At 43.0% G+C, this 25,743-nt stretch overlaps 1 protein-coding gene across 1 annotated transcript in view; it reads left to right on the forward strand.

The window, feature by feature from the left end:
- The window catches only part of ITPKA (inositol-trisphosphate 3-kinase A), a 148,329-nt gene that overhangs the window by 97,421 nt on the left and 25,165 nt on the right, over nucleotides 1–25,743 (forward strand). The window contains exons 3-4 of the mRNA XM_073609129.1: nucleotides 11,300–11,513; nucleotides 24,327–24,531. Coding sequence (XP_073465230.1) covers nucleotides 11,300–11,513; nucleotides 24,327–24,531 — 419 coding nt within the window. The remainder of the gene's footprint in view (nucleotides 1–11,299; nucleotides 11,514–24,326; nucleotides 24,532–25,743) is intronic.

The raw sequence follows: 25,743 nt of genomic DNA on the forward strand, positions 1-25,743 counted from the left end.
CAGCACCCATTGCGGTGCCAACATCGCTGGACTCCAAAACAGGTAAGTGTCCTAATGTTAAAAGTCAGCAGCTGCAGTATGGGCGTTAATTTTTGCAGGGATGGGTGGACCTCCGCTTCAAACAACTTTCTGTGTGCAGCACCCCCCACCCCCAATACTTACCTGAGCCCATTCCTGACCCAGAATTGTGCACAAGAGCAGTGGCTCAACCGGGTTTCTTCCTCCTCATTGGCTTAGACAGCAGCTGGAGCCGTTGGCTCCCACTACTGTCAATCCCAGCCAGTGAGCCAATGTGGAGAGAGCGAGGGCAGGGATGAGCTGCACTCCGTGTGTGAATGGAGACACAGAGCAGCTGTTTGGGAGCGAGGCAAGCTCTTGCTATGGGGGCACTCGGCAGCAGGGAGGAGCCACGAACACCAGCAGAGGACCATAGAAGAGGAGGATGGAGGCTGCTCTGTGCAAAACCACTGCACAGAGCAGGTAAGAATGACATGTTTATTATTTTTTTTTAAAACTGCCTTTTAATATGCACAAAAAATAAATAAAAGTCAGCAGCTACAAATACTGTAGCTGCTGACTTTTAATATAAGGATAGTTACCTGTCCAAGGATCCAGTGATGTCTGCACCCCTAGCTGATTCTTCAATCGGCTTTGGGTGCAGGGGCCAGCATCTTCACTTTCAGGCTTTACAGCCAGTTTTCCTACTGCGCATGCTTGAGTCTCGCTGCGCTTTCTGAATGGTCCCGCCATCTTCTGGGACCTGTGTGTGTCCCAGAAGGCAGCGGGGGAAGGAGGAGGAGCCAGACATACTCTAAGATCGCCACAGTGATCTTTCCTGGAAGTGGGAGCGGGTACCGGTCAAAACCAGGCACCAGCTGTCCCCCAAAAAGTGACAAATGTGGCAGTGGAGGGGGGGGTGCGAACTAGCGGTGCTTCCCCTTTTAGGTGGAGCTCCGCGTTAACTACTGGTGAGGGTTCTTCTTTAATTTCCTATTGTGGACTGAGTGGTGCCAGCCCTGCCCATTTCCTTTTGACTTAATCACCCTGACTGTCTTCATCCCCAAAGCATAGGCACTAATTAACTTGTAGTCCTAAGATAAGAATTAGGAGGGCTAACTAGACTGTTTGAGATCATGCAAGAAGTATGCAGAGGACGCAGGACAACTTTGAATTTCCGACAAGATCAACAGTTTTGTTTTTTGCACTTAAAATTGATATAACAAAACTCTTTCAGTGGCAGACCAACAGGGAACAAGGGGAAGTTTATTGTTGGTGTTTACATACACATTCATCTGCTCAGTAGGTTGCTTGGGAAAGTGAAAATTCATAATAAATGATCTTTTTGATATTTTAATGGCATTGTCAATGAGTCTTTGTTTTAAACATCTTGGATTTTCCCTAAAATGTCACTGAGTTACAGTGTACTTATGAATTTTAAATGATAATTTTGATCATTTCTAAACTGTATGAATTCCCAGGAGTAGTAACATAATTACAAGTATGACTTCATTTGTGACGCATGTAACTATTTCTGTATTATGAAAGTCATAATTTATGCATCATGCAGCAAGCCGTTTGGTATATTGGACATTGTGTTACAGTTTACCTAGGGTTACATTGATGACTTTGGAGTTGATGTACTAAAGGCAAACTGTTCACAATGCAAAGGGATTTTCCCCAGAACTTAGTGCATATGCTGAAGTTTTATTATGAAATGAATACCCAATCCTTTGTAAATAAAACCTAAAAAAAAAGAACAATTTGCACATGATTGGATGCTAGAAATCAGCAGGGCTTCACCTTATTCACTAAGCTTTGAGGCCGAATTCCTTTGCAGCCTGCAGTGAAGAGTCTATTTGCCATCGTGGGTCATTCTCCAAGAAATTAAACTTTTTAGAAGTAGCTGTTGAGTCTCATGTAAAAATATGACCAGACTGGAGACCGAGCAATAAAGGAAGGCACACAGAAAAATAAGTCATGTACTCATTCAGTTTACTGTTGATTAGAGATGGGCCGAACACCCCCCTGTTTGGTGCGCAGCAGAACTCCCAAACAGGGGAAATGTTTTAACCTGAACGACGAATCCCATTAAAGTCTATGGAAGCCGAACAGGAAAAATCAAAAGTCCCCATTTTGAAGGCTTATATGTAAGCAATTGGCCATAAAAGGGGTATGGGGGTGCGGGTACTGCCCTGGGGGACATGTACTAATGCAAATTTTTTTTTAAATGATTGTTTTTTTAGGAATGATTTTAATAATGCTTAAAGTGCAACAATAAAAAACAAATTTCCTTTAAATATAGTGCCTGGGGGTCCCCTTAGTCTGCCTGTAAAGTAGCGCATCTGTAGCATACATAGAACATGCTGCAGCAAAAATGACATTTCTAAAGAAAAAAAATACTCAAATCACATTTAAAATGACACGCAGTTGCAATTGCTGGCACCCGAAAGAAACGGCGTGCCCCCCCCCCAAAATCCATACCAGATCCTTATCCGGGCATGCAGCCTGGCAGGTCAGGAAAGGGGGGGGACAAGCGCCCCCTACCCCAAAGCACCTTGTCCCCATGTTGATGGGGACAAGGGCCTTAACTTCACAACCGTGGCCGGTGGTTGTGAGGATCTGCAGGCAAGGGGCCCCTGATTACGCGCCCCCCCCCCATGTTAATGAGTATGGGGTACCTCTACCCATTCAACAAAAAATTGTCAAAGTAAAAAAAAACACAAACAGTTTTTGACAATTCCTTTATAAAAAAAAAACAGACACCGGTTTTGACAATTCCTTTATATTAAAAAATAAAAAACAAAAAAAACAGTGTCCCCCCATTGTAAATCCATCGTCAATCAGGCCGCCCGCCGCACTCCAAAAAAAACCAAAAAACGCTCCTGTCATCCATGAAGGCTGGCCGCTTGCTGCAGTTATTATATAGGTAAGGGGCAGGGCCACCTGGCTACGACACCTGGTGGCACCGCCCCCTTCTGATGTCACGGACCGGTCCATGCGGCCAGCCTCCATGGATGGCAAGAGCATTTTTTTGGGTGCGACAGGCGGCGTGATTGACGATGGATTTACATTGGGGGGCACTTTTTTTTTGTTTTTTATTTTTTAATAAAGGAATTGTCAAAACCGGTGTCTGGTTTTTTTTTTTTGTTTTTTTTTTTTTTTTACATAGTCATTCAGATGGGGGGGCAGGATCTAGGGGGCCTGCCAGGCTGCATGCTCGGATAAGGGTCTGGTATGGATTTGGGCGGGGGAGGCCCCATGGCATTTTTTTTTTATTTTGGCGTGGGGTTCTAAAATCCATACCAGACCCGCCGTTTTGTTTTGTTTTTCTAACTCAGCTGATGAGTTATCGTTGTTAAGGACACCATGGCCAGCTTCCTGGTCCCGTTCCTTAGAAAACATCTTATACTGTGCCCTGATTGGGCAAAGCTTTGCCCAATCAAAAAACCCTATCTGATGGGCACTGATAGGGGACACTGATAGGGGACACTGATAGAGGACATTGATTGACACGTATAGGGGACACGTATAGGGGACACTGATAGTGGCCGCTGATAGGGGACACTGATAGGGGGCGCTGATAGGGGACACTGATAGTGGGCGCTGATAGGGGACACTGATAGGGGGCGCTGATAGGGGGCGCTGATAGGGGGCGCTGATAGGGGGCGCTGATAGGAGGCACCGATGGGAGGCACTGATAGGATTTACTGATGAGCACTGAAGGGAGGCACTGATAGGGGGCATTGAGAAAGCACTAGGGTGCACTGATAGGGGATACTGAGAAGGCACTAGGGGGCACTGAGAAGGCACTAGGGGGAACTGATAGGGGGCACTGAGAAGGCACTAGGGGGCAACGATAGGAGTCACTTGTGGGCACTGATAGGATTTACTGATGAGCACTGAAGGGAGGCACTGAGAGGGGGCACTGAGAGGTGACACTGAGAAGGCACTAGGGGGCACTGATAGGGGGCACTGATAGGGGGCACCGATGGGAGGCACTGGTGGGCACTGATAGGATTTACTGATGAGCACTGATAGGGGGCACTGATAGGCATTGATGGGCACTTATAGGTGGCACTGATGGGCATTGATGAGCACTGATAGGCTGCACTAAGACTAGGACTCCTACAAATTGTCAGTGCAACCTGTCTGCCCATACATCGTACGGGCAGGCAGTCTCACAAAAAAGGGAAGAATCCCTGAACTACCTAAAGCGCTCCACAGCACCCTGGTAATTTGTTGAGAACTACAAGCTGACACCCACAAAGGGTGTCGGTACTTGTAGTTCATTCATGCACATGACTCACACGTCCGCTTGGTTTTCAAATAGTGACAGTGGGCGCAGGGAGAAGATCACCCACCTGCTTTCAAAGAGAGGGCTCAGATTGGACGTGGGAACATGTTACATGTTCCCAAGGGTGAACTTATCCTTTAAAAAAGAAATATCCCCTCATCTCATCATCTCCATTTCATTTACTGTTATAACCCAATTATCTTCCTATCTGCACTTTTCAACAACGCTCTATAACAATACTGTCAGCTTTGTCACTGTCAGTTAAAGTCAAAACTTTACCGATTAAAGCAGGTACTGCAGGTGTGGCCAGGCACCTCCAGGGACCTTTTCCTTCTTCTTCATAGGAGCCATTTTTTTTCTTAATATACAACTGCATTATTTCTATTTCTGTAATGCACAATAGATTTTGCCTTTCGTGGCGGTCTCTATCTGAAAATGTAGTCAGCATGCCTATTGAACAAGTGCTGAGAGAAAATCATTTACAGAATAATGCCCCGTACACACGATCCGAAAATCGTACGAAAAATGCCGCATTCGAAACGATCGTACGATAATCGGATCGTTAGTACAGAGCTTTCGAGAGCCGATCAGGACAGTTCATCCGATATTATTCTATCGGACATGCACGGAAATTTTTTCCGTACGATGCCCGATCGTACGATTTTCGTTTAATCGGTACAGCTATCGTTCGAAAATGCAATACAAATGCATTGCAACACATGACATCGTTTCCGAATTTTTATTCTGTCGTACGGGAATTTTCGGGACTTTAGTAAACTCATCAGATTCGATGTGAGATTAGCAGGCAAACAAAAACGGACGATCATTCGTCCGATATTCGGATCGTGTGTATGGGGCTTAAGGGTGGCAATAAATAGGCCTATCCCACCTGAAGCCTGTTACACCTTTTGAAACAGGATGAGCTAATTAGGACTACTTACTGTGCTTTAGCTCAACAGGTCTCCATAACACCTCTTGCTTTCTTCTTGGTGTGCAGACCCTATGCAATGACAGCCCACTTGTCAGTCTTAACACAGCAGCTGTTATTATCTTAAACTGGTACCTTTCCTCCCAGTTGGGAGAACACTAAACATTGGGCTGGATTACCAACTATGCAGCATTGGGACAATGTAGTCAATGTAGTTTTTCCAGTGAATAAACAATAAACCCCAGCCTGTTTATGGGCTGAAGGTGATAAAAATCCCAGCTGGCATTACTCAGCCTGTCTTCAGTGACATTGTTATTACTATTTTGCCACATTTCTCATCAGTGAGGGATCTTAATATGTCATTTAGTTGATAACATTAGATAGAAATAAACTAGTTCTGTCTGGGTGATCCATCAGATTGTACAAAACATTGTGATTCTCTTTTAATGATTTTTCTTGGTCGTTGTGGAATTAACTTCTCATTTTAGCCAAGACACACTTGATATCAGTTCCATTGTTTTGCTCCATGCCTACGTGTAGGTTTGGGGTTTAATACACATAAAATAACATTAGGGAGCACCTGGCATTTCATATTTGTAACCTTGGCTAGTGGTTAATGATTTACTTTCTGCTACAAATCTTGCTTAGGAAACAAAGCAATTAATCTACACCAAGCCATTGAATACAGGAACAAACAATCTGATTCAAATCAGTGACATTAAAAACAACTATATACTTGACCTTTTTTAAGGACAGGACACAATTTATCACAACGGCTTATATTTTTTTGAAGAATATGATTGCTGAAAAGAGTGCTCTCTGCTTTCGTGCCCCCTTTTGTACCAATGTGTCAAAATCTTCCACACTGGCAAACTTGTTTGTGTGGCACCACTAACCTGGCATCACAACCTTACAGGGCACCTTACTAGAATTATGATGGGAATTCTCCATAAATCCAAGGTGCCTTTACTTTGGTGGCATTGAGCCAGTGTTCATCTCCAGCAGGTGTGGGATTTATTCCCTACACTCAAGCAAAGTGGTTGGAGTTTAGAGGAGGTCGGAAACTTTTGTGTTTTTTTTTTTTTTTTTTTTGTTTTGAACATGTTGATAATGTAGGTATAACACAGGCATATCAGACAGGCATATTTTGTTTTGTTCTATTTCGATTGTGTGTATATATAATATATATATATTTATGTATATTTTGCGATATGTATGAATGTTTATTTTACATATACAGTGCCTTGAAAAGGTATTCATTCCCCTTGAAATTTTCCACATTTTCTCATAAACGTAAATGTATTTTATTGGGATTTTATATGATAGACTAACACAAAGTGGCACATAATTGTGCAGTGTAGGAAAAATGATAAATGGTTTTCAAATTTTTTTTACAAATAAATACCATATTTATCGGCGTATAACACGCACTTTTTTCCCCTTAAAATCAGGGGAAAATCGCGGGTGCGTGTTATACGCCGATCCCCTGCGATCCCCCTCTGACTGTGAGTGGAGCGAGCGCCGGCCGCTGATATACATAGATAGCCGAGTGTACTCGGCTAGGTTCGGCTAGCTCCGCTCAGTCATGCCCAGTCCCGCCCTATGATAAACACAGGGACTGGGCGTGACTGTGAGCGGAGCTAGCCGAGTACACTCAGCTATCTATGTATATGGGCGGCGCTCAGCTCCGCTCACAGCTCATCCCGGGCGGGACTACGAGAGGAGCCGAAAGTGGCCGAGAGCCAAGACTATTCTCTATTTACTAATTAGGTGACTTCTGAAGGCAATTGGTTCCACTAGGGGTATCAGAGTAAAGGGGGCTGAATACAAATGCATGCCACACTTTCAGATATTTATTTGTAAACAAAAATAATTTTAAAACCATTTATCATTTTCGTGCCACTTTGTGTTGGTCTATCACTTAAAATCCCAATAAAAATACATTTTGTCATGTTACAACCAAAAATGTAAAAGTGAAAAATGTCATGGGGTATGAATACTTTATCAAGGCACTGTAAATATTTAACACAGGGTCCACCCATGGCACAGTATCCAGTGCATTTTGTGTTTGCTCAAGAGAAGGAAAGCAGTGCCTGACTGCTTTCAGATTGTCTCTCTCAGATTGTGGAATTTGAACCTGAGCTGCTGCGCTTTGTGAACAACAGACTTTTATTGTCAAAGCAGGTAAAACTGGCCCCGCATCATGGTGGAAGGGAAGAAAATCGATTCATCTATGGCTTGCCATCGCAAAATGTTACATACCTGACTTCTTTATTGTGCCAGTATTATCATAGGGAGTGCTACTCATTACATTTAAATTCTAGGCTAAATTAATAAAAAATGGTGCCCCAGCTAGATAAAAAAAAAGCAGCTTTGACTGCATAACTTACCTTCTCTTTGGTTCTTTTCCTGTGCAGTTATTTCTTATGTCCTTATTCCTCAGGGTTTCATGATGCCCAATATAAGCATTGCATTATACATGCAAGGGGGGGGGGGGTAAAGCCCAGGGTTAGACTTTAGGACAAGTTGGGGAACACAGCTGGGTCCTCAAGGCTTTACTCTCAGTTAATGGAAGTGCCGAATAAGCTAATGATAAGCTAATAATCTCAGTAGTCAGAACTATTGTTTGTGTGACTGCACGTTAGAGCTGCACAATTATTCGTTAAAAAATTGTGATCTTGATTCAACCCCCCTGACGATCTCTATTGCAGAGTTTGCCGATTCTTTCATATAAAAAGTGGAGAGACTTAGAGCCGGTTCACACAGGGGCAGCACGACTTGCAGCGCGACTCAGAGGTGACCTGCACACGACTTCACCAGTGACTTGCAAAATGACTTCTGTATAGAAGTCAATGCAAGTCACCTGAAGTCGCCCCAAACGTAGTAAGGAACCTTTTTCTAAGTCGGAGCGACTTGAGTCACTCCTATTAGAACGACTCCATTGTACAGAAGGGAACGCGACTTGTCAGGCGGCTAAGTCCTCTGACAAGTGGCCTCTGTGTGAACCAGGTCTTATCTGCTCACTCAGCTGTCAAAAGAAAACATCCGGGCAGTCTGCCAAGTTTTTAACATGAAACATTGTAACTAACTCTTCCTCCTTAGATCAAAGGGATAAACTTCTGTGTAAAGAAAAAATCCAGGCAGTCTGCCAAGTTTTTGTAAATGTAGGAAGTTTAACCACTTAAAGTCTAAATTTTTTTCTGACACTTGTTTCTTAAGTTAAAATCAATATTTTTTGCTAGAAAATTACTTGGAATCCCCAAACATTATATATATTTTAGCAGAGACCCTAGGGAATAAAATGTCAATTGCTGCAATATTTTATGTCACACTGTATTTGCCCAGCGGTCTTTCAAACGCAATTTTTTGGGAAAAAATACACTTCAATGAATAAAAAAAAAATGAAACAGTAAAGTTAGCCCAATTTTTTTGTTTTAATGTGAAAGATGATGTTACGCCGCGAAAATCGTGAGAGAATCGTGATCCATCTTCTAAGTAAAAAAATTGTGATTCTCATTTTAGCCAGAATCGTGCAGCTCTACTGCACGTCTCAGAGAATGATTCAGGTTGGAAAATGGATTTGGTAAATAAGGTTATTTTTCTTTTTTTCTTTTTTTAAAGCTATGAATGCAGTTTAACCTCCAGTGCCCCAAGTGCATATGTTATGTTTGATTGTGAATAAAAGTGAGATCAAAGGCAAACTGCAACATGAAAGTAATGCTTTTTGATGATCATGTAGCTGTGGGTAATTTCCTCATTGAATGATGGATGTTCATATGTTGTAGTGATGATCATATGTTGTAGTGTGCTGTATTAAAACAAAGGGCACAGATGTATTTTTTACAGAAGAAACACTGTCTTCTCTCACACAGCATCTCTGCCCACCCCTCCCGTCTGCTGCTCATTCACAGAAGCCTTTGTATTTTGTGAATGAATTCACATAATACAAAGCACAGCGGCTGCATGAAACTCTGCAGCGGAAGTAGCTGAGACTAGAAGGTTCAGCATCAGAGTTCTGGAAGTTTAGTGATAGCTATCCTCCCAGGGGTTTCAATAAACTGTCAGATGTAAATGAAAGTGATATGTCCATGTGGTGGCATGCACCTCGTTGTACTTCACTCCTAGTAATGCAGCACATTTTACAAAGTGGTCGAATTCCTGGAGTTCAGCTTTAAAAATAACATTTCCTTTTTAATACTAAAATTTCTCCAAAACCTAATTTGAATGTTGTCTCACCTGCTGCTTCTGCAAATCACCTTGTGAGCTGCAGCAAACTTACAAAGTTCAGTTTGAATGATCATTGGAGAGAAGACTAAGGAAATTTCTTTCTCAGATTCTTCAGCCCATTCTTCTGGATATACACTAGCTGCAAGTGCTGATCAAAGCACAACCGAGTATATAAGATACTGTGAAAATGTTATAGGCAGGTGTAAAAAAATGCTGTAAATTAAGAATATTTTCAGAAATAGAAGTGTTAGTAGTTTATTTTTATTGGTTAACAAAATAGAAAGTAAATGAACAGAAGAGAAATCCAAATCAAATTAATAATTGGTGTGACGACTCTTTGCCTTTAAAAATAACATCAGTTCTTCTAGGTATACTTACACACAGTTTTTGAAAGAACTCAGCAGGTAGGTTGTTTAAACATCTGGTTTCCTCAATGATGAGAAATACAGGCAGATACTTGTCCATCATGCCAAGCAGGGCAATCACCCCAAACATACAACCAATGTCATTAAGAGGAAGTAAAGTATTCATCTTTAATTGTACCTACAGGTAAGCCTATAATAAGGGTTACCTGTAGGTACTGTAAATATCTCTTAAACCTGCTCGGTTTAGGAGATATTCACTATATACGCTGCTGCCAACAGCATCGGTGCATGCACACTGAAGGAGTGGCCCACTCATACCGTTTCTTCAGGGCCCATGCCATGTGACGTCATTGTGGCTCTGGCCCATCACTGCGCTGGAGCCCGCAAACCCGGAAAGAAAGATTTTGGCCCGGTCAGCGGTGTGCCAGCGCTGATTCAGGGCATCGTTCTAAGGTAAGTATTTCATAATGAGTTAGTATGCGATGCATACTAGCTCATTAAGCCTTTGTCTTGCAGGTTTTTTTTTTTTTTTTTTTTTTGAGGTTTACAACCTCTTTAAGAACTATTGTCAGCGTGAAAAAGAAAAAGGAGTCCTGGAAGTGATGGTTTAGCCCCCACAGAGCCCTGATCTCAACATTGAGTCTGTCTGGGATTACATGCATCTGTCCCCCTCCACTTCTAAGACTTAGAACTGAGCAATCCAAGACCACTGATTGCTCAGTCCTTAGTCTTCACTCACTGAGGCACCAGGCTGTGGAGGGAGAGGGAGTGGCTGGCTCAGGTTCTCAATGGCTCGAGCTGAGAGGCTGAGCCCGCTGCCCGGAATCTGGGTGGATCCCAACTGTAAAGTTGGAATCTTTTCTTAGCTTGGATGAGCTGAGTGACTTCAGTCGACAGCTGGCTTTAGCCCACTGTCAGCTGAAAACAGGTCACGGGAGTGCAGAATGAACTGCACTCCTGTGATAACCAGGAGAAGTACAGCCAGAATAGCTTTGGCTATATTTCTCCTTTTTAATAGGGATCGCTCTTTCCTTAGAAATTTTGGGGGGGTATGCAAGAGTGCACAGGCACCTTCACACACCAGGAAGTGCACTGGTATTTTTCAAGGGGAAATCAAGACAAAAGTTAAATTTTCCTGTTTAGGCACAATAAAATAACCACAAATCTGCCTTTTTTGAGTGCAGGTCCACTTTTAGGAGTTGGGAGCTGAACACATAGACCTACAACTAATGCTGCTACCATTTCACATCAGTCACCTGACAAACCAATGTTGCAAAAGCACTGCATTGTCATAAAAATGTGCCTCCTCCTGCTACTTGCTGTGTAGGGCGAGAGAGATGGATCGCTCAACACAACATACTGTAAGGCGATTTTAAATGTTTTTTCGTTGTTGATAATAGGCACTTTGTAAAGATGGCAAACAAATCATTACATCTGGCATTTGTGATGTCCAAATAACGCTTTATTTTAAATATTCTTTCCTAGGGAGCTTCAAAGCAGCAGCCGGGGGGACCATTTTAAAACGTTACTCTGAAAATGAGAAGAATTGCTTTGAGCTGCTGATGAATGACATTCTGGCCTCCTGTGTTCCCACCTACCATGGAGTGACGGAGAGAGACGAAGAAAGTTACATTCAGTTAGATGACCTTCTCAACAGCTTTGATGAGCCATGTGTTATGGACTGTAAAATGGGGATCAGGTGGGAGCCTATTAATGCGTTTTCCACTTCTGCTCGCTGACTGTTCTTGATGTTTGGCTAATTTGTTATATGTGTATTTATCAACTTCTCTACCGTATCCTCTTTCTGCCCACACAATGACATTTTAAAGACTTGTGTGTGAATAGCAGAGTCACTGAATATTGTAAAGCAAGGCCACAAATAATCCACTTTATACATGATTGCCATAGTAAGTACAGTTAAGGGAAGACGGTCATGAATATGACTCATGGAGGTCTCTTCTACAAAGATATAGTGTACCTACTTGTCAAAAGTTACTCATTGTACAATTTTCCATTATTCATAGCGTCCAAGTTGATGTGCAGTAATACTTTTCAAAGTATATTTTTTGTTAGTGATAATACATCTCATGACTGAGCAGCACAGAGTCCTGGATTTTATTTCAGTAAGGGTCCTTTCACACTGGAGCGGTTTTCAGGCGCTATTGCGCTAATAATAGCGCCTGCAAACCGACCCGAAAGTGCCGCTGCTTTGTCTCCAGTGTGAAAGCCCCAAGGGCTTTCACACTGGATCGGTGCGCTAGCAGGACGGGAAAAAAAGTCCTGCTAGCAGCATCTTCGGAGCGGTGAAGGAGCGGAGTGTATACCGCTCCTGCCAATTGAAAACAATGGGACAGTGCGGCTATACCGCCAGCAAAGCGCCTCTGCAGAGGCGCTTTCCGGTGGTTTTTAACCCTTTCTCGGCCACTAGTGGGGGGTAAAACCGCCCCGCTAGCGGCCAAATACCGACGGTAAAGCGCCGCTTACAATAGCGCTTTACCGCCGCCCCCGCCCCAGTGTGAGAGGGCCCTAAGGATGTTAACATTTTTCAGGGGGAGGCATAATTTTAAGGTCACCCATTCTCCGCCCCTTTTTGACAATCTCATGAAGGGGAGGGGCTTAGTCATTCTTTATCACATAAAGCTCAGGCCAGGGTCCCTCATATAGATCCCCTTTAGAGCAGGCCAGGGCAGGTCCCCTATAGAATAGACTCCTCTTTACTTAGTCCTCTTACTCTTTTTTCATCACTCCACATTACATGGTGGGCACTGTACATTACATGGTGGGCACACCACACCACATGTGGGCACAGCACACCACATAACATATGGGTACACCACACCACATGACATAGTGGGCACAGCACATTGCACATAGGGCACACTACTTCGCATTATATGGTGGGCACTTTACAGCACAGAACATGACATGGTGGGCACAGCACATTACACAGAGGGTACACTACTCCGCATTACATGGTGGGCACAGCACATTGCACAGAGGGCACTCTACTCCGCATTACATGGTGGGCACTGTACAGCACAGCAGATGACATAGTGGGCACAGCACATTACACGGAGGGCACACCATATCACATGGTGGTCACTGCACATGGTGGGCACAGTACATCACATGGTGGTCATTGCACATGGTGGGCACAATACATCGCATGGTGGTCACTGCACTGCATATGACATGGGGGGTAGCAGCGGTCTTCCCCCCAGTACAATCATTTCACCCCCAAAGGTCAGTTTCTGCACAATCCCCCCTGTGTACTGAGCTAATTTTAGCAGCATGGTAGATCTTCTTCCGGCTCCAGCTGAAGGGGATAACATCAGCTCCCCTCCCCCATGCAGCTGCCTGAAGGTCCTGGAGACTGAGAGGATCTGTGTGTGCAGATCTTGTGTTAGGAGCCGAGCAGCACTGACAGCTTCAGTGCCCCTCCTCTGCCTCAGATTGTGGCGCCTGGGTGCAGTTTACCCTGTGCACCCGCTTCCAGGGGGGGCACTTGACCCCCCCTTGCCCCCTCCTGTGGCACCCATGGTCAAAGCTAAACTCCAGCCTTGAACAGTTCTACAGGCTCCTCTCCTTAAGGCTGCATACACCCGGTTTCCTGAACACGCAGCAAAACGCACAGGAAAGGTGCATTACGCTTGCTGTGCCATTAATTGTTATTGGCACCCTAAATGCAGCTAGCAGACATGCATTTTACTTTGAAGTAAATCTGTGACACTCCATGCCCGAAAAGGTTCTGTTGCTTCTTTGGCATGCATAGGACAGCATGCAAAAAACTCACTTTCCTGCTACATGAAGTGTGAATGGGGCCTTACTAAAGTTCCTTACTCTAATTGCACTGCACACTGTGAGCTTCTCCCAAATTTTGCATTAGAAGCTGTATAAAGAAAGGTACAGCCCACTTCATTTCCTAGCTGAAGGACATCCAGCTTAACCTAAACCAGTGGTTCTCAACCTCAGTCCCCAACGAGCCATTTTTTCAGGTTTTCCTTTACTTTGCACAGCTGGTTTAAATCAATATCAATGATATGGTATTGATAAGAGCTATTTTATCTAAGGGACGTTCCCAAAACATGGCCCGTTGGGGGGTACTTGAGGACTGAGATTGAGAACCACTGGCCTAGACCTTACCTCCCCAGCCATAATATTCTTGGCTTGCCCCTTTCATTTATTGGATTTCAGTTCTTTCAATCATGCAGACTAGGAATCACGAGGATGGTCTGCATGCAAATACAGCCTGCCTAAAAACTCCCACTCCTCCAGACCGACATCCACCCATCAAGGCATTTTGATATTGCCATACCTCCTCCCAAGTGCCAGCCCACTGCTTACATCAGGGCTGAGGACTTTTACGAGAAGTACTGATGCAGGGTGCTGTGATATTTTCAGAATGTATGTACAGCATCCTGCCAACCCTTCCTATAGAGCTGCAGGATTCTGGGAAAAATGAGAATCACAATTTTTTTGCTTAGAATAAAGATCACGATTCTCGCAGCATAACATCTTTCACATTATACAAAAAAACTGGGCTAACTTTACTGTTTAGTTTTTTTTTAAATTCATTAAAGTGTATTTTTTCCCCCAAAAATTGCATTTGAAAGACCGCTGTGCAAATATAGTGTGACATAAAATATTGCAACAACCACCATTTTATTCTCTAGGGCAGGGGTGTCCAAACGTTTTCAAAGTGGGCTAGATTTGATAAAGTGAACATGCATGAGGGACGACTATTTTGCCTGACATTCTTTGAACCATTAAAATTCGGTCTAAGTGTGTTTGTCCGAGCACAAATACCCTGCCCACAAGAATTCTCTTGCCTTTGTGGCTGTGTGTGGTAAAGAAATTGGATATACCGTATTTATCGGCATATATCACACGCCTTCACTTTAACAGGGAAGTTTCAGGAAAAAACTTACACTTTAAATAAAGAACTGTGAAGCAAAATAAGGGTTAGTGCCCATCAATGCAGCCTAATCAGTGCCCATGTGCAGCCTCACCATTGCTATGAATGCAGCCTCACCATTGCCATGAATGATGCCGCCTCACCATTGCCATGAATGATGCAGCCTCACCATTGCCATGAATGATGCAGCCTCACCATTGCCATGAATGATGCAGCCTCACCATTGCCATGAATGATGCAGCCTCACCATTGCCATGAATGATGCAACCTCACCATTGCCATGAATGATGCAGCCTCACCATTGCCCTGAATGCAGCCTCACAATTGCCCTGAATGCAGCCTCACAATTGCCCTGAATGCAGCCTCACAATTGTCATCAGTGCAGCCTGATCGATGTCCATCTGCAGCCTCGGAGGGAACAGGGAGGGGGGGCAGGACGAGCGCCAATAGATTAAATACAGGAGAATCTCATGTTTTCATGGCAGCCTCTTTAATACAAAGTCCCGCCTCCTATGATGGACAGAACAGTCGTCCAATGGCAGCCCAGGAGATGGGACTTCCTATTACAGAAGCCGCTGAGTAAACAGTAGATTTTCCTGAATGTAATCTGACGCCGCTTGTCCCGCCCCCTCCCTGTCCCCTCCCTGTCCCCTCCGAGGCAGCGCCGATAAATACATTATTTATCTTTTGTGACCCTGGGGTCCACAAAAGAAATATATATATATCTCCAAATTACCGGGGGGGGGGGGGGGGGGGGCACATTAAAAAGGAACATGGACCGGACTTTGGACATGCCTGCTGTAGGGTCTCTGCTAAAAAAATATATATAATGTTTGGGGGTTCTAAGTAATTTTCTAGCAAGCAATAATGATTTTAACTTGAAACCAAGTGTCAGAAAAGGTTTAGTCTTTAAGTGGTTAAACTTCCCTCATTTACAGACCAATGTTCATTCCTTTGTTCTAATGAACAAAACGTTACAATGTTTAAAGTTAGCTCAGCAGCTGAGGAATGTTGTGAAACTTGGCAGACTGCCTGGTTTTTGTTTTTTGACAGCTGTCGGCTTGAGCAGAGAACTCTGCATAGAATCGGGAAAATGCTTCATTAAGATCGCGAAGGGGGAAAGAATCACGATCTCGATTCTTAACGAGCTCTACTTTCCATCTGCCTGCATTGCATAGAGAAGCACACTGAACCAGAGATGACACTTTCTAAGCTCCAATAAAATTTTTGTACGCAACAACAAATCAAACATACATTTAAGATATGAATGTCCAGCTTAATCTAATGTGTTTTATTAACTTTCCTGACTGCTGATCCCAGATAATAGTTTAGGAAATAGTGAATATTAAAGAGAGCTTGTTACTTGGCATAGCTAAGATTCTCATTCAAAGATGAAGGTTACCATTACCTGCCTTACAGAATTGATGGTAGTTCAGAGACAAGCATTTCACTGTGCATGCTGCTGCTAAGGTACCAGCGCCACTTCCAGGAGTTGGCCAGTGGCAGTACAGTATGGGGTATAACTGTTCTCCTAGTAAGTCATCAGTGAGATTGTTTCATATGATTGTCTGGATGGACCCAACGTTGGCAATGTTGCTTGTGGTTACTACTGGTGATTTTGCAAGTCAGACTAGAACAGAACTCTAGGCAAAAATAAAAAAGATAAAATTAAGAGCCTGTTAAAAGATAAAATAACCCTTTTGGTCATAAAATTATCCACTTTGGTGATACCTAATATTGGTAGCCCTAAGTGGCGCCTACTGGATATCTTTGACAATATAACCCTTAGTGCTGCCCAAAAACAATTTTTGAGGATGCTCCTATAATATGCTTGTATAGAAATAAATTCATTAAACTTTGCACGTGTATAAATTATGAATGGCTGGGGTCAATGACTATTCAGCCACTTGGCTTGATGTCATGTACTAGACAGCATGTGTAATCCTGTCAACATTAGGCATGTCTAGCAATATTTCTGTAACTAAAAATGTCCCACACTCCGCTTGAGTGCTTTTGTCATATACCGCTTCCTCCAGTCTGAATATAGATATCAGATATTCCAAACCGCTGACAACCAAGTAGTCGTTTTGGCTGCTGAACATGAACTGATTTATTTGAGATCTCTCACAAATATATATACATCAGGATGACAATACGAACTGTAACCAGAAACCTAATTAACATGAGCTAATTGACTAATCATTTACCCAGACTAGGTGACTCAGAGATATGACCTTTCAGGTCAGCCTGTCTGCTTGTTTGCTAGGAGACAAAGGTGTGTTAATGAGCACAATTAATGATGGGTGAAAGACCCCCCCAGACTAGTAGAGAACAGAAGACCCAGGGCTTTCCAGATCTCATTAATCAGCATTCCTTTCACATACAACTCCTATGAGTCCCACACTGGCAGAGACCATCATGGCCTTTTGCATTAAATAACAGAATATCTTCCTAAATGCTTGTAGCTCCCTCAAATGCCAGGGCCCATGCATTCAGTCCCCTCCAAAAGCCTCTGTCCAGGGTGAGTCTATCACAATATCCATGCCCCGCATACAGTGTTTCATACCGACTGTTCCCAATAAGACACCACATTTGCTGCTCTAAGGTGGGCGCCCACTTGTATTTTCTCTGGTGAGCCCTTGGTACCAAGTCTGACTCTGTTTATAATGATTATATTTATATCATGCAAGTAGTTTAAGTGTAGTTAGTGTGGGTGTAGTAGGATCACACCTATAATTTACTCAACCATAAAATTCACATTCAAGACCAAACAGGAACAAATAGCAAAAGACTTTAACAAGCTGACAACAGCAATTACAAATTAACTTTGATTGCAACAATATGGAAAACGTAGATACTTTCCTTTGTTGACATAACTTTTATTACATGTGATGGGGTCAATTTCCTTATCTCACTCCTCATAACTTGCAAAGCAGAATGCTAGCCTGACTGCTAACTTTTTTCTCTGATGTTTACTTTTATATAGGGAATCCCTTGTTAATAAATACTAACTATAGTAAATAAAGCAAAGAACTATGGGTAAGGTAGTGAAGATATATTGTGTAATGCGCTTTCACAGTCCCTGATATTCTGGAATTATCATAATATTACAATCATGTATAATAACAATGTGATAAATGTAATATAATGTTATCATCATAATAATTCTCATTAACTGTACAGCTGTAATCTCATTCTGTTTAAAGTGTGAATACATGCAAAAGTGGTATTTTACAGGTGGAGCCTGGTAGGCTGAGTCAGCCCTTGGTTTCCTATAGGCTCATTCATGTCAGGCTGCGTTACAGTAAAACAGGCACCGAAATGGTCTGTCTTACTGCATCCATACATTTTTTTTTATAGGCCCCCAAAGAGGAGAAATTGATCTTGCCCTATTTTTTTCACCACAACACACATAGTACATCGTGATTCCTTGCTGTGTGTTCTGTTGCATGTTCTAAAGATGTGTTGGAAAGAGTTAAAATGAATAGAAAGACATGACAGCACAATTGTATTGGTGGTACAGTATGTCTCTTTTTTGCTTTAGGTAATTTTGAATTGAAAAATTTTCAGTTATACAGCAGAAAAAACAAAAGTGGTATATGTCTTTGATATGCCAACTGTTCTTGCTATAACTTCCAACACTGTTTCTGTCCACTTGGGAGTTTTGGCTGTACCTGCCTAGCATTTTGCGTTCCGGCTCCTCTTATTGCATTCTTCATAACATAAAATAAATAAAAATAAAATCCAATAAAGTAGGAATCCCTCATAATGGCCACTGCAGATGTGCAGACACCAGAACTCAAGTGTAGATATGTCACCAATAAAGTTCCTTAGCGATAAAAGAAACTCAGGTAGTTTAAAGGGAGTCCATTGTCCAAGCAAGACCAATTTCTCCCCCTTGCTGTTGCTGTTTCTAGGTCCTGGTGATTCGTAATTCAGCGCTACAAGTATACCTGTACTGGCTGATCCCCCCCCTGCATCTCGTGCTAACATGATCACCTGCACACAATCTTCTGGATCCTAAAAAGAACATAGTCCTGGACAGCTAGTAGAAAGTGTCCACATCATGCAGGGAGTGACGTGGACACACAGACAAGGACCTCACCTCCTGTGCACAGAAGAAAATAAGACTCTGGAACCAAATGCCATGTGACCAAATACTGTATTTAGGTGAGTAAAAGGAGCATTTAAGTAGGCAGTGTTTTTATGCCAGCCATAGGTTAGGGAGGGATGAGGGAGTTGGTGTATGAGAAGTAGAGTGGGCGGGAGTTCAGCTTTCACTCTCCAGCATCCATCAAAAATGTAAATATCGGGATTGTATAGCCTGAACTTTGATATGTCAAACCACAGTGTTCAAAGTAACCTATATAGTGAAAAAGCAGATATCCAATTTCACTGTTCTGACTGCTGTAATTTGATGAAATGTAAAAACAGAATGATTGATAAAATACTGAGTGTTGTCTAGCTTTATCACCAGTGAGCCTTGTTGAAATATACTTGCATGCCAGTTATATTGATTGCTCTAGAGTAGGAGTCTCTAAACATCCTAAACCTCAGTGGGAGTAAACATTGCCCCTTTTGGTATAAGTGGAGGAACAGTCCCCTATGGTTGGTATTATTGGGAGGAAAAATGCCCCAATGTTGTTGTCAGTGGGAGAAATGGTGCCCCATTGTTGATGTCAGTTGGCAGAATTGTGTCTTTTATCCGTAGTAGGAATAAAGGGCAGCATGTAGGCAAGCAAAGGACTACAGCTGGCCCCTAGGCCACAGTTTGGAGACCGCTGCTCTAGATATTTGTTTACAGTTAGACCATAATGGATATGAGCTAAAATCACGCAATTTGTGTAAATTTCTCAAACATGCTACTTATACTTTATCTCAAATATCCATAGACTCAATTTTATTAGGGCTCCTTGCTGCAAGCTGATTTATCTTTTAGTAGTTTAGTTAAAATTCAACTGGACTTGTTCTCTTATGTTGAAGATGTTGCAGGACCTGAATCACCTGCTGGTGGCACTGTGGTTCCCAGAGCTGAAGAGTTCTGGTGGCCACCAACGAGTGTCTCCCAACAGCCAGCAGATCCCAGTAATAGGCTATACCTGATTCTGGCTGCTGGGAAGTTATATAACCCCTCCCTTGGTTTGCATCTTTGCTTTAGTGTTTTGTCTATTGGCCAGATACCTGCTTGCTGATTTTTCTTGATCCTGATTCCTGTCCTGATTCTGTATCCTGCTGTCTCTCATCTGCTCCACTGGTTCCTGATCCCAGTCCTAGTTCCTCCCTTTGTGCTTGTTCTTTAAACATCCTTCCAGAACAACGCGCATCTGGCATGCTCCATGATTGCTGTGTCCTACAGACGTAGCTGATCACACAGACGCAGCTGATCACAGATCGTGGTAAAGGGCCGATCACACCGGCCCATTACCACGTGATCAGCTGTGTCCAATCGCAGCGCGAGGAGAGGAGAGCTAGTAACCGGCAATTCTGATAGAATATTTACACTGATATGAGGGCACTGATCATCAGTGCAACCCCATCAATGCCTCCTCATCAATGCCCATCAGTGCAGCCTCATTAGCGCACATCAGTGAAGGACAAAAAATATTTATTTGCAAAATTGTATAACAGAAACTAAGAAAAACATTTTTTTTTCAAACTTTTTGGTATTTTTTCATTTATGTAGCAAAAAATCCCAGTGGTGATTAAATATCACCAAAAGAAAGCTCTCTCTCTCTCAAAAAAAGGATACAAGTTTAATTTGGGTACAGTGTTGCATGACAACGCAATTGTCATTCAAAGTGCGGCAGCACGGAGAGCTGAAAATTGGCCTGGACAGGAAGGGGTAAAAGTGCCCAGTATTGAAGTGGTTAAACAGCTTAATTTGTAAATTTCTTCTGAGTATCTTCAAAGTAGCACTGGGTCAGAATAAAACCTGCCCCTTATCGCTTCCTAACTCTTCATTTGTTGGGCATCTTAATACAAATTCGCTTTATCTCCAGTGATAAATCTGTTGCAGATCTATGTATATCTGCCACAGTTTGCAGCCCATGATTACAAGGTGGCCTGGACTGGCCATAGGGCACACCGGGCATGTGCTTGGTGGGCCGGGGGCTGCCGGGCTGCATGTCACGTCTCCCAGCTCACAGCTCCTTACCCCTTCTGCCTGATGTCGTGAAAGAGCCTGGACTACTAGAAAGGTGAGTCACAACCTGCCAATGTTTTTTTTTTCTTTTTTTTTTTTTCTGTATCCTGCCTGCCAATATTTTAAACTATTCACGATGAAAGCATGCTTTGGTCAGTCTCTCTTAGAGACACCTTTCACACTGAAGCGGTGGGGGTGTTAGCTGTAAAGTGCAGCTAGTTTTAGCAACAATCTGGCTGTATGTCCTAAGAAGAGCAGCCTGTTGATGACCAGGCCTCACAGCAGGAGATAAGCGGTGACCGCGGTTTTGACAGGGCTAACACAGACCGCGGCCACCGCTCACCTCCCGCTATGCGGCCGTGCCTACAGCAGAGCCGGCGCCAGCAAACTAGGATGTGCAGAAGAAGGCGGGAGAGAAGTACCTGCAGGAGACAGACACCTCCCGGGCCAGCCGCTGGAGATATACCTTCCCTCGGGACAATGGCAGCCTCTCTCCTAACAATTGTCGGCACACTGTGAGGGCTGCACAGGGAGGATGGTTAGTGCACTGAACTGATCCAGTGTGTGTTATAGCCAAAGTCCCGCTCTGTAGCGGCAGTTAAGGTGGTGGATTGGGACTGTCTGCTGGACTGAGGCTGTCTCTTTGCTGGACTGAGGCTGTCTCTTTGCTGGGCTGGGGCTGTCTCTTTGCTGGGCTGGGGCTGTCTCTTTGCTGGGCTGGGGCTGTCTCTTTGCTGGGCTGGGGCTGTCTCGGTGCTGGACTGGGGCTGTCTCTCAGGATGAATATCCCGTCACAACCACCATACACGAATGCCCGCCCCCCCATCTCCACCCCCTCCCCCCAGTGGTCAGGCTGCCTAGTCCAAAATGCCCGGGCCTATTTTTTGTCCCAGTCCGGGCCTGATTACAAGGCACAAAGGTGCACATTGCACAATTTTCCTGACTACCTCAAGTGATTTTTCAATATGATATGTAGCTGTTGAGGTTTTGATTATTCACAATAGTGGTATATTAGCATACATATAACTGGAAGTCAGCATATCTGGCATAATTGTCACATTGTACTCTCTGTACCCTGTGTACACAGAAAATAGATGAGAAACAATAGCTACAACATCCCTTTTACAGTAAAGAAGTTTATTATTTAGAAAGAGAAGTGCATGGGGAAGGTTGCTATTGTGCAGAATGTTATGAAAGTATGACCTTTGTCAAGGAATATCCGGTCAGGTAATTAGCACTTTTTTTTTTTTCTGAAGAGCTTTTATACTGGCTTTGAGATGTGGGTGTAAACTGTACATAGTTGCATCTGTTATTTTTGTAATTGTTTTTAGTAATGATCTAATAATATATTTGTTCATAAATAATTCAAACAAATACTAAAATGTCCAATACAGCATTTTACACATTATATAAGCAGGGGGTGTCATAAGGGAAGTTCTGACTGTCAATTATACAAGTTGCTAGCAGTACTACTTAAAATGGTTGTAAACCTTCACACATACCTAGTGAAGTGACTGGCCTCAGGTGATACACAGAGATGAAACAAATCCTTCGACATAAGTTGTACCTGTTTGCCTAAAACGGGCTTACCCTTACATTAATTCAAAGTGCAGAATTTACACAGAATCTCTCAGCTCTAAAAAGCAGGGGGCAGGAAACTGAAGTTACATCAGTGAGAAGATCTCTGAGAGCTGATTGGAGGGGGTGGACACCCCCCCACCTTCACACAGAAGTGACTCATCCTTATAAAAGAGAAATGAGGCAGCGGACAGAAATAGGGATGTGCTTTGTTCATATTTCATATCTGAGGTTTACAACCACTTTAAACTTGCTGAAAACCAGCAAGCAGCTTATTTGAATTTGTTCCCTTGTATGATCTGTGTTACACTTTCCCAAACTGGAGCCAAAGGGTGCTATAAGGACTTTAGAAAAGCTCCCAAAGCTTGCTGAAAATATTTCACATTTCTTGTAAAAGGTCTGTGTACATAATGCCCTTACAAGCCAAAACCCATGAGGCCTACAAGCAGTGGCTGCTGGTTCTCAATACCCACCCTTCTTTGAAGCCAATTCGAGTCTCAGGCTCTAATCACGTGCTTAAAAAAAAAAACCCCAGTTGAAATTCATGCGTCCGACGCCATGCATGTAGATTAGGGGGGCTGCGCCCGTATGGACGGGGCGCCACTGCCTACAAGAGAACCGAAATAGAGAAACACAGTCTTAGTAAGGTTTGTGTCTACTTGGTTCTCTCCTTCATGAAGGCTTCAAAAGTCTCTTAGCTCTCAGAACTAAGTTTCCAGCTGCTAATAACTAATCATCATTATTGATTTAGTAGTCCATATGCCGCAAAGGCTGGTATCCTATGTGGATTGTTATCTTTTCTGCGAAGAAGGGCATTTAGAACAGAAAATGCCATTACATGTATGCTGCTGCTGCTTTTCTTATGGTTTAATTATTTCTGAATATTTTGTTTTGCCTTAAAGCAGAGGTCCACCCAAAAGGGGAAGCACTGCTTATCTGGAGCTCTTCAAAAGCACCTGGAAAGCTCTTCAAAAGCACCTGAAAAGCTCTTCAAAAGCACTCAGTGTTTTACTGGCAGTTTAGAAGCACCTCAGTGTGAAAGGGGCCTTACAGCTGTGTGCAGTTTATAATAAATGGCTCTGTAATATTTGGCGGTATTTGTTTTTTACACTCTTAGTTCTACATGAACAGTTGGCATAGGGGTACAAAAGAAGGATTTGCGTGTCTTTGCCCACAATCCTAAAATGGAGTTGTTTCTAGATTTTTAAATATAAATACCTTCTTTATTAAGTTGGCTGTGCCATGTTAAGACTACCTGATTTCAACAATTCAGCCGCATTGTCCCTGCCTATAGGTAGCAAGTTGAGGTAATTACATCACTAACCTAATCTCCAAATACCAACCTACCCGTTCTCTTTGTTCCTCCCATGACCTCTTTCTCTCTAGCTCCCTCATCACTTCCTCCCATGCTCGCCGCCAGGATTTTTCCCAAGCCTCTCCTATCCTATTTAACTCCCTACCCCAATCTGTCTATCTCTCCTTTTAGACGATCCCTGAAAACCCTCCTCTTCAGAGAAGCCTATTCTGCCTCCACCTAACAACTGTACTTTTATTTTCTGCGTCAGATAATCCCCCACAGTTATTACCTTTTTGTATTACTTGACTTTCCCTCCTAGATTGTAAGCTCTAATGAGCAGTGCCCTCTGATTCCTCCTGCATTGAGTTGTATTGTAACTGTACTGTTTGCCCTCATGTTGTAAAGCGCTGCGCAAACTGTTTGCACTATATAAATCCTGTATAATAATAATAATAATTTCCAGTGATGCCAGGTGCTCAATGGGTCTACATAAAGGTACATACTATCACAAGTCATGTTTTCCACATACCCAGTTAACAGCAGAGAAAAGTAAACCATATTGATTCTATGTTTCCTGCAGGACATATTTGGAGGAGGAGTTGACGAAAGCCCGTGGAAAACCAAAGCTAAGAAAGGATATGTATAAAAAAATGATTGAGGTGGATCCTCATGCCCCTACGGAGGAGGAGAAAGCCCAACAAGGTGTGACTAAACCCAGATACATGCAGTGGAGAGAGACTATCAGCTCAACGTCCACCTTGGGCTTTCGGATTGAAGGAATAAAGGTCAGGCTGTCCAGAAAACACAACTGTATTTGCCTCATTTTCTCCATAGGGATCACATGTGCAAAACTGTATTACACATTCATAGATCATACGGTACTTCCCTAAAGGAAAGCCGTTCACAGAAGACAATTTAAGTATGATCAGAATCTTTGAGTATGAAAAGTAAAATTATTTTCCCATTTGGACTCTATTTTGCCTCAAATAAATGGCCATGGGAAATCCAGGGATATTGTTTTACTCTATAATTTCAGGCAAATAGTATAATACTTTGTTTAAAAGATTCTCTTTTGGGTCACAAGGGTACTTTTACCAATATCCTTCTGCGGCACAGAGTCAGCTGACAGTGGGCCATTGCCGGCTTTCAGTTGACGGGGCAGAGCCACACTAAGTTCAGGAAGGATACTGAACAATATTGTTGGAATCCACTTAGTTGCCTTACCGACAGCCTTTAAGGGCATGACTTTGAACCAGTGCCAGCTGTCCTCGCCCACTCTCCATCCATTATAATAGTCATGGCTTTTGGACCCGATTGGCAATTCTACTACAGATACCTTAACACTGTCCTAAGAGATATTGTAGAAGAACCTAGTTTGCGATTGAGTTTTTATGCCACTGTGGTGGGCATTAGCATATTTGTAAAGGATCATTAATAGGGATGGGCCGAACACCCCCCGGTTCGGTTTGCGCCAGAACATACCGAACAGGCAAAAAATTCGGCAGAACACACGAACACCGTTAAAGTCTATGGGACACGAACATGAATAATAAATATAATAAATAAAAGTACTCATTTTAAAGGCTTATATGCAAGTTATTGTCATAGAAAGTGTTTGGGCACCCGGGTCCTGCCCCAGGGGACATGTATCAATGCAAACTTATTTTTTAAAAACGGACGTTTTTCGGGAGCAGTGATTTTTTTTTAATGCTTAAAGTGAAACAATAAAAATGAAATACTCCTTTAAATATCGTGCCTGGGGGGTGTCTATAGTATGCCTGTAAAGTGGCGCAGTTTTCCCGTGTTTAGAACAGTACCGCTGCAAAATGATATTTCTAAAGGAAAAATTGTCATTCAAAACTGCTCGCGGATGTAATGAATTGTCAGATCTCAGCAATATAGATAAAACTCATTGAAAAAAAAGAGCATGGGATCCCCCAGTCCATTACCAGGCCCTTTGGGTCTGGTATGAATTTTAAGGGGAACCCCGAACCAAA

Source organism: Aquarana catesbeiana, linkage group LG13, assembly GCF_042186555.1.
Source record: "Aquarana catesbeiana isolate 2022-GZ linkage group LG13, ASM4218655v1, whole genome shotgun sequence".
Taxonomy (NCBI): Eukaryota; Metazoa; Chordata; class Amphibia; order Anura; family Ranidae; genus Aquarana; species Aquarana catesbeiana.